This window comes from Salmo salar, chromosome 06, assembly GCF_965601325.2.
Source record: "Salmo salar chromosome 06, fSalSal1, whole genome shotgun sequence".
Lineage (NCBI taxonomy): Eukaryota > Metazoa > Chordata > Actinopteri > Salmoniformes > Salmonidae > Salmo > Salmo salar.
The window spans coordinates 42,329,893-42,338,964 of NC_138296.1; the positions used below are offsets into that span (position 1 = coordinate 42,329,893).

Consider the following 9,072-nt stretch of genomic DNA (forward strand, 5'->3'; position numbering starts at 1 on the left):
GCTGTCTTCTATTGAGATCCGATTAGCTCATTATATTTTCCAACCTTCAGAATACATGATGTGTGATACTGACCCCTTAGAGCGTTATTGTCCTACTGCCTTTTACTAATGAAGGTTCTTAAAACAAACACACAAAGCATTTCTAATGTGAAGTGTGTGTCATGTGTATCCTCCTATTATTAATGGGTGAACAAGAAAAGGATACATACTCCATCCTGGCTTTTAGATGGGTAATGTGCATGTTGCCAAACCTAGCATAGCAAAGAACACAAGGAGCTATAATGTGACTGTTAGAACTCCTTGTTGCTTTTCTAAACGTCTCAATACTGTACTTATGAATATTGATGTAGGGACTGAAATCCCATATAGGGATAAAAGCAATTCCCATGAAAACAATTGCTATTCCCCCAGGCAGAATTTGCTTTTAATTAGTCATACTGAGAGTTAGAGACGTTGAAAATCTACAGTATATGGGCTAAGATACCCATGATGTTGTGAGCTATTTGTTTCATGGGAAAAATTGTTAATAAGCTGAACCAATTGAGCTTTTAAAGCATGGTTTGTTAGAGCTTGAATGTTCTGAACACACAATATTTGTTCATCTTAGTTTAAACGAATTGCTTATGAATAGCTACTTTACATGAATGTACCTTTCATAAATACTACATAGGGGTGTGTCTAGGTTTAGGGTTGAACCGGGTTGTGCAGATGAAACCAGGATTAGGGTTTGATATGTTACCAATAATAGCATTAAATACCGCAACATAAAACATTTTATTTGATCATTGATATTTACATCCACTTCTAAAATGTTTAGCCAATATTTAACCAAATACATAATCTCATCCAATACACATAAACAAGTTAGAGAAGTACATAAAGTACAGACATAAGGAAGTGTCACAAAGGCAAAAACAAATAATACAGAAAGCACATTGCATTTTGACAAAATTGCCGGGTATAAGGGAGAGTTCTAAATATAAAATATATACTTTTCTATTCTGGCCTTTTGCAGGAAAATCAGTCCTGCTGGTGGAAAATTGCATTTCTTGGAATCTCTAAATGAGAGGGAGGGTAAGAACATGAGAGGCAGGGTAGTTTAACACAGCAGTGAGGTAGTACACAAGCTTTTAAGGAGACTCGACTAGAAAAGGGGAAACTAGGAAAGTGAGGAAGCAAACAGAGAAAAGAGAAAGTTGACTTCATAGAGTTTAACAGACAGATTAGATAATACAAGTGAATAGAGGCCATAAAGGATAATATAGTTAGCAGCATGGAATTTACAACAGCAACACAACTCTTAAGTGACTGAGTGCAGTAAACATCAGAGAGAAACATGCGAAAAATACAAATATGTGCAAAGCAAAAAGATAACACCACCAGCCTAATACATTTTAACCTATAGAGATCCTATTCATAGGTTGCACCTACATCACTCGGTCGCGTCATGGCATTGTTATGAACGTTCTCAAGCCGCCCTCTTGAGAATAAACCCATTCATTCTGAACGGAGGGAAATGACTGCTTCATCTAAATTACAATGACGTTGCTAAGGTAGGCAAATATTTAGTAGGACACAACTATGCCATCATTATCATTTCATAAAATGTACTTTAGACAGAGGGTAATGTTGTCATTAGCTAGCAAAGTTTGTCGAAAATAGCTAGCAATGCTAAACTTAGCTAGCTAAAATCCGGTGATCTCCACTCAATCTTAGCTTGCTAGCTAACGTTATTCTGCAAGTCCATCTGATGACATCAAAATGATGACAAAAGGTTTTCCTACTAATTATTTGCCTCATTTTGAAATGTAATTGTATTTCCAAGCCATTGTAATGCACTTGACGATATCTCCTCAGCGCTCATTGATAATGCATAGAGTAGAATGCTCAGTCGGCATCAGTTCTAAAACAAATGTTCAAACTAATATTGTGATGAAACATAGGTGCAACCCATAAATTAAATGACTAGTATTCTAATTTATAATTCTATATTTGAACCATTCTCATGTTTGTTTTTTTAAGGATCATGCTCTCTTTACCCTCTCATCAAATTCTCAGTTGTCACCATCTCAAAAACCGAGATACTGTCATCATTGAGTTTCCCTTTGAGGTTGGAATACAAAGTCTTTGTGATAAGGCAATCTGCAAAGTCCTTTACCATTGGCCTCATCATTCAAGGCTGTTTCTGGAAACGGCTTATAGTTGCTTCCCTCGGCTCGGCGATGGGCCGGCTGCTCATCTCACAGTCATTTTGTCGTACATTGTCCTCATTCATTTGTGACACTTCTGTGGACCCCGCCTGGAACCCAGGCACTGTGTTGGCCACATGTACCACATGCACTTTGTTCCTGCCGTTCTTACTGAGAATGCAGCTGAACACCTTCTTGAAGCCTTTGCGAAAGTGCTTGGACACCAAGGCGTACACAATGGGGTTGAGGCAGGAGTTGGCGTAGGCCATGCAGTGAGAGAGGATCCTGAATGCGTATGTGGTCTGGTTGAAGGGGAAGTCTCCGTACAGATAGCATAGGATCACCACATGATAGGGCAGCCAGCATAAGCAGAAGAGCACTGTGACGATGATGATCATTTTGGTGACTTTGCGCTTAGCCCTCTTGGACTCTGACATCCCGTCCAGAGGGTCCACAGCAGTCCACAGGTACTTGATGGTTCGGGTGTAGGACAGGCTCACGATGAGCACAGGGATCACATAACCAAACACAAAGGTGCACGTGTCCAGCACCTTGCGGTTGTACTCCTCCCAACCTGGAACACAAACGTTACTGTTGGCGTAATCTATGAGGTCGTAGTAGCTCAAATACGGTCCTGCGAAGATCAATGATAGTCCCCAGATGACTACCATGGCAACCACGGCATTACAGGGCGTTCTCAACTCTCTAGAGCGAAGAGGGTAGCGAATGGCCAGATACCTAGACCAAACAGAAAGACTTAGTTACATATTCTATTAAAACATAATGCCATGAATCAATATACACTGAGTGTACAAAACATGAAGTAACACCTTCCTAATATTGAGTTTTACCCCACCCACCATTTTGCCCTCAGTATAACCTCAATTCTTCGGGACATGGACTCTATAAGGTTTCGAAAGCATTCCAAAGGGATGCTGGCCTGTGTTGACTCCAATCCTCCCCACAGTTGTGCCAAGTTGGCTGGATGTCCTTTGGGTGGTGGACCATTCTTGATACACACGGGAAACTGTTGGGCATGAAAAACCCAGCAGCATTGCAGTTCTTGACACAAAGGCACCTGGCACCTACTACCATATCCCATTCAAAGACAAATCTTTTATCTTGCCCATTCACTCTCTGAATGGCACACATACACAATCCACATCTCAATTGTCTCTAGGCTTAAAATCCTTCTTTAACCTGCCTCCTCCCCTACATCTACACTGAGTGAAGTGGAGTTAACAGGTGACATCAATAAGGGATCATAGCTTTCACCTGGATTCACCTGGTCAGTCTATGTCATGGAAAGAGCAGGTATTCCTAATGTTTTGTACACTCATTGTATGTTGTTTGCTTTATATGTGTAATTGCAAGTCAACTGGGATTTCATTATACGCCACCTTCTAAATGGAATTAATTGTTTTTACTGTCGTGTTGCTTGCACAAAGACATACAAATATTATGAGCGCTTGCTTCTGGGGGTTAATAGACAAGAGGCACATTGGTGCTGCAAATGGAACTCATGAAAGGGCAATCAGTGTGTGTATATTGCTCATCACAACCTGGCAGTGAAATAATTGCTGCTGGGTATTCTAGGTCTCAGCTGTAGCCTGAGTGGATGCTCATTTTTCACATAGAGGACATCTATCAAATGAATGTCCCCCTCCAAAAGGTAAACAACACCAGGGGTTCTGCTCCCTTATTTAATGTAGGATAAAAAAGACCCGCTATTTTCACCGGGCTGAGCATAGCGACGGTCCTGCAGAATCAAAGGCATCCATTTATGCAGGAAAGAAGAATATGTCAATTTCATGTAGGGGTAACACATTAGTGGTCTTTTACTGTACCCAATCACAGATTCAGCCTCAATTTCAGGTCAAGACCTACTCTTTCATTTCCACATTTTAATGAAGATAAAATTCCCTTCCCTTGATCACATGAATACTGAGTTTCAATTAACGTGACCAACAGGGTTGCCAAAAAAGAAATGCCTGATCAGCATTCTCCCTATCTCCCTATGCTCTGTGAAAATGTCAAGGCTGTTTTGTAATAACAACCAATGGATGACTACAGTATAGGTTACTGCCGTGTGCTTTGCTAAATGAGCGTCCATCCTCCTCTGTAGAGAGAGCATTGGGCGCTTGTATAGAGAGGAAGTGTGCTGGACTTTAATGAGGTGAGGGAAATAGTGACCTTGGCAATAGAACTCCGTACTATAATTGGCACCGACCTTTAGAGCTGCTGCACAGGTTATGTCTCTGTGCTTTCGGTTAGAACTCAACCGAATAAAAATGACAAAATATTTCACAAATGAAGTCTATTCCTATCAGCTCCTCGTTATGAGCCATAAAGAAGTAGTTAACCCAAAACGAGAATAAAGATCTTCTCATGGAATTTGTATACATGTAGAAACATTTGTATAGAGTATTTCAATGTTTTGAAATGTTTATGTAAAATGAGACATTAGCGAACAAGAGCTACAGCGTACCTACCTGTCGACCGAGACGGCGGCAAGCGTGAAGCTGCTGGCGTACATGGTGAGGTTGATGAAGAAGTGGACCACCTTGCACATGAAGGAGCCGAACACCCAGCCCTCCAGGGAGTAGATGGTGGCTTGGAAAGGCACGCAGAAGATGATGAAGAAGAAGTCGGCCACGCTGAGGTTGAGGATGAACAGGTTGGTGGTGTTGTATCCCACCTGGCCGCTGCGGAGGAGGACGGCCAGGACCAGACTGTTCCCAATGGTCCCCAGCAGGAATATGAGCGAGAACACCACGGGCACGATCACACTGGTGGGATTCAGCTGGTAGCTGTCCGACGTGTTCCAGTGCCCTGCTGTTTTGCTGAAGTCTTCCAGATCAGACATTTTGGGAGTACTTTAGAAGTTCTGGAAGAGAATGAGAGAAGTACATGATGTGGTTAATGCTGCTGAATTATGACTGCAATGGGGCTACGGGGACTTTAGGGAACACAAGACTGATCATTTATGAACATATGAACTCACAAATGTTTTAAAACCAATTAATTAATAAAATGTTCAAACCACGAGGATAGGGAGGAAAGTTTGTTAAATATTTCTCACGACACAACAATTTCTATTATGTCTCATGTCCTGAATCCCTACATTGTGCAAATCTGAGCAACTATTTCCTTTTGGATGATTTATTTTACAAGAATGGTGGATTGTGTTCCAACTGTGAGGATAAAAAAAACAAAGGACAACCATGTATTTTCATAACAGGGAGCCGATGCATGCTCAGACTACCCAAGGGACCTGTCCACTCCACTTGTGTCTTTCTATAGCCTTCCCACTCAAAGTGACCTGGTTAGCCTCTTGCATTCATCCTCATAGCATGAAGATGCACACATCCATTGGCTGCTAAACCATACCAGCAGCAAGGTCTATTAAAAATTGAGTAGGGAGAGATGCTGATATAATCAAGTCATCATTAAGCTTTGATTATTTGAATCAGCTATGTAGTGCTAGGGCAAAAAAACAAAACTAGTCTGGGAAACAAGTTTTACATACTGATGAAATCCGCATATCAGATCACATCTGATTACAGTAGGCCTGCCAGCACAATGGCTTTGGAGTGTGCCTCAATAACGTTTCAATTATGCCCACGTTTTAGTGGAAATGGTTGAAATGACATGACACACATACACAGTCACTAATATTATTAAAATGCAGATTCAGATGAAACCATGAAAGATGATGCAGAAATTGATTTGTTACTATGAGCGTGATTACATTGTACTGTATGAAAGCTTCAGGTAGGCCTATACAGTAGAGGCGTGTTTGAATCTACAGTTCTGCAGTCATTATCTTATTAAAAATACATACTGTACTTCCTAACACCATACAGATATTAAATCAGTCTATATATGAGTACCATGTCTACTGACATCATTGGACCATTCTCACTCTATTTTTCCTTTTCAATGTTCATGTTGGACCAACGATGAGTGTTGGTAAATTGGCACTTGCTGTAAGTGCCACTCTGGACAAAGAATGGCTCATCTTCCAAAATATAGCAGAAGCAATCCACCATTTCACTCACTGTAATTGATATTTTTGCTATTTTTTTCTCTGAGACATAGTATATCACTATCGGGATCTATCGTAAAAGGAGTAAAACATTGATGGTGTTGTAGATGTTACAGTTATTGTGTATGGTTCAGTTAAGCTAGTTTGCTCTACCTCCACTGAGGTCCAAAACCTACTTGTTATCAGAGATTTGTTATCAGTTATACCATTAAACCACAGGACAAATAGGTTACCACAAATCTGTTGGCTTGGATTGTACTTGTCTGGCATAAATTTGACAGCTCTTAGAAAACACACATTTCTCAAAGCAGAGCTGTACCGCTATATACTTCCACCTCATAGATCTCTATCAGCCTGCGCCAGACCCATCGCTCCTCATAACGAAACTGGACCTGATCCAGCACAGGACTGACTGATCTCTACCGTACCATGAACATGACAAGTCAGATGTCAAAACAACAGCTGCTGTAACCAACTTTAAATTGCCATGACAGAGTATTGTTTCGGCCAACTAATTGGCTAGGGATCCTATTAGGTTTGTGACATGACTGCTAAGTCGGATGCCAAGCTAACATCTGCTGTCATGATTGATCTGATATGACGTTATTGTTATTACAGTTTTACATATTTGTGACAGAGGATTCAAGTCCCACTTTAAAATAATGACAACTGTAAAGGCTTTATAGCACATTCATATCTTCTTAAAACAAACTACTTAGATTCTTCCCAAATCATTCATAAGTCATACCATATTAAGGGCGATATGAAAGTACATCTGGTGATTTGTCAGTGAGCAGCATCCTGCCTTTCCCACCCTTTAAATTGCATGCCATTGGCTTGATCTCTGGGTTAATATAGGGATCACGAAAGCCTTAAAAGTAATATTTTGTCAAATCACTGTCAAATTATTATTACATCAGCTGAAAGTCAGGTATTTGACGTAGCCTAGCGGTTAGCACGTTGGGCCAGTAACCGAAAGGTTGCTGGTTGGAATACCTGAGCCGACAAGGTGAAAAATCTGTCAATGTGCCCTAATTTGCTCCAGGGACGCTGTACTACTATGGTTGACTCTTCTTACATATTTCTCCCATAGGCCTTGGAGCAGTACCATAGCATACAGTAAACCCCTTTTAAAATGTCTCATTCACTGAATGCTTTCTGGCTCATAGGAATGGGAAACAGTCTCTCTCAAAAACACTGTCTTTCTACCTCCTATTAAATCTCTTACAGACTCCATATTAAATCTAATTGGAGTATCTGGGAGATGACAATCACAGTGGCAAACACTGACTCAACCTGGGAACACAAACACAAAGAAGCAAACATAGTGGAACGAGCACATCCAAACACGTCACAAACATACCTAAAATCTTCAATAATCAAATACAAAAAAAAAAAGAATTTCACATCACGTTCTACTTTGCTGATGCTGTGGCCCCACAACAACATGTACAGTATTGTACCTTTTAAATCTAAATTAGGCTTTTGGAGAACAGGATTAAATTGAATATACCCAATAATAAAAACGTAGATTTTCCTAACACAACATCACATTTGTAATCAGTAGGCTGCCTTCGCCTACTGTTCCTCACATATTGCCAATATGTGACCTTGAATAATTATGAAAAGTAAACTGTCAACATACCTCTGTGGCTAATGGCCGATTACCAAAAGAGGAAGGGTGGTTATGTGAAATACACCAAATTATTTAAAATAAACTCTGAGTTATCCTCAATGGAGTTGTATGAGACAATAAGTAAGTAGTTCTGGTATTTAAATCAATGCTCTCTAGCCTACAACTTTAGCTTTACCGCTACTGTCTATATTCCATTTCCAGGAGGCGTTTCATCACTCCTGTTGTCAAGAGTTAGAGCCCAGACTCTCCTCACCCTCAGCAAGCCGAACTCCCAGGGGGAAACAATCTTGACATACATGTCATTTGAGCTGGCTGACAGGAAGAGCAGCATGACAGCCAGCCTGAGAGGCAGGCAGAGAGGACGAGCTAGAAGCGCTATCAATCTAATCCCTTATCTTGTGTGAAACAACAGTCGGAGAAGATGCAGAATTTGTCTCTCATCTTGAGTCATAATGATGGTTTTGTGTGCAATTACAGCAGTGATGGAAAATAAGAGGAGGGTAAATGACGGGATATAAAATAAACATACGATTTTCTGCTTTTCCTTGTCACGGATGGGCTATTGCAGCAGACGACCACACCGGGTTCCACTCAGCTAAAAACAAGAAGAAGCAGCTCCAGTGACATGTGATCACCAACACTGGACAATTGAGGAGTGGAAATACGTCGCTTGGAACATGACAGCGAGTCCAGTTTACTTGAGTGGCCTGCTCAGTCCCCAGAGCTCAACCCTATAGAGCATATTTGGGATGAGATGGAATGGGCTGTTCGCAGCGTGAATGTACTGCTGGCCCATCTGCAGCAACTGTGTGATGCCATCGCATCAGCATGGACCAACATCCCTGTGGAACGTTCCTGACACCTTGTAGAATTCCCCAAATAATTCAGGCTGTTCTGGAGGCAACGGGGGTCCAACCCGGAACCAGATGTTTGTACCTAATAAACTGTCCGGTGAGGGTAGATCAGTGGAATAAATATGTTAATAATGAACAAATGTAATTAAACAAAATGAAGGTGAAGACACAGACAACATGTAACCAAACTTCTGAAGCACATTCTCATTGCAACAGTAAGAGTAGTTGATTTCCATCTAGCATCCCACATTCCAGTGGTCGGCTGTTATGCACCTCCTCACAACAGAATATGGTACATGGTAAATGCATGTGAAACCTTTAGAAGAATTGCTATATAAGTATTTG

The 9,072-nt window shown here is 40.9% G+C and overlaps 1 protein-coding gene across 1 annotated transcript; it reads right to left on the reverse strand.

The window, feature by feature from the left end:
• Nucleotides 1-763: 763 nt before the first annotated feature.
• Nucleotides 764-5,303, reverse strand: LOC106607395 (galanin receptor 2b). Its single transcript, XM_014204317.3, has 2 exons — nucleotides 4,682-5,303; nucleotides 764-2,927 (listed from the first exon to the last, which is right to left on the reverse strand). The coding sequence occupies exons 1-2, from the start codon at nucleotides 5,053-5,055 to the stop codon at nucleotides 2,174-2,176; spliced, it is 1,128 nt and encodes a 375-aa protein (XP_014059792.1). The 5' UTR covers nucleotides 5,056-5,303; the 3' UTR covers nucleotides 764-2,173.
• Nucleotides 5,304-9,072: the final 3,769 nt, after the last annotated feature.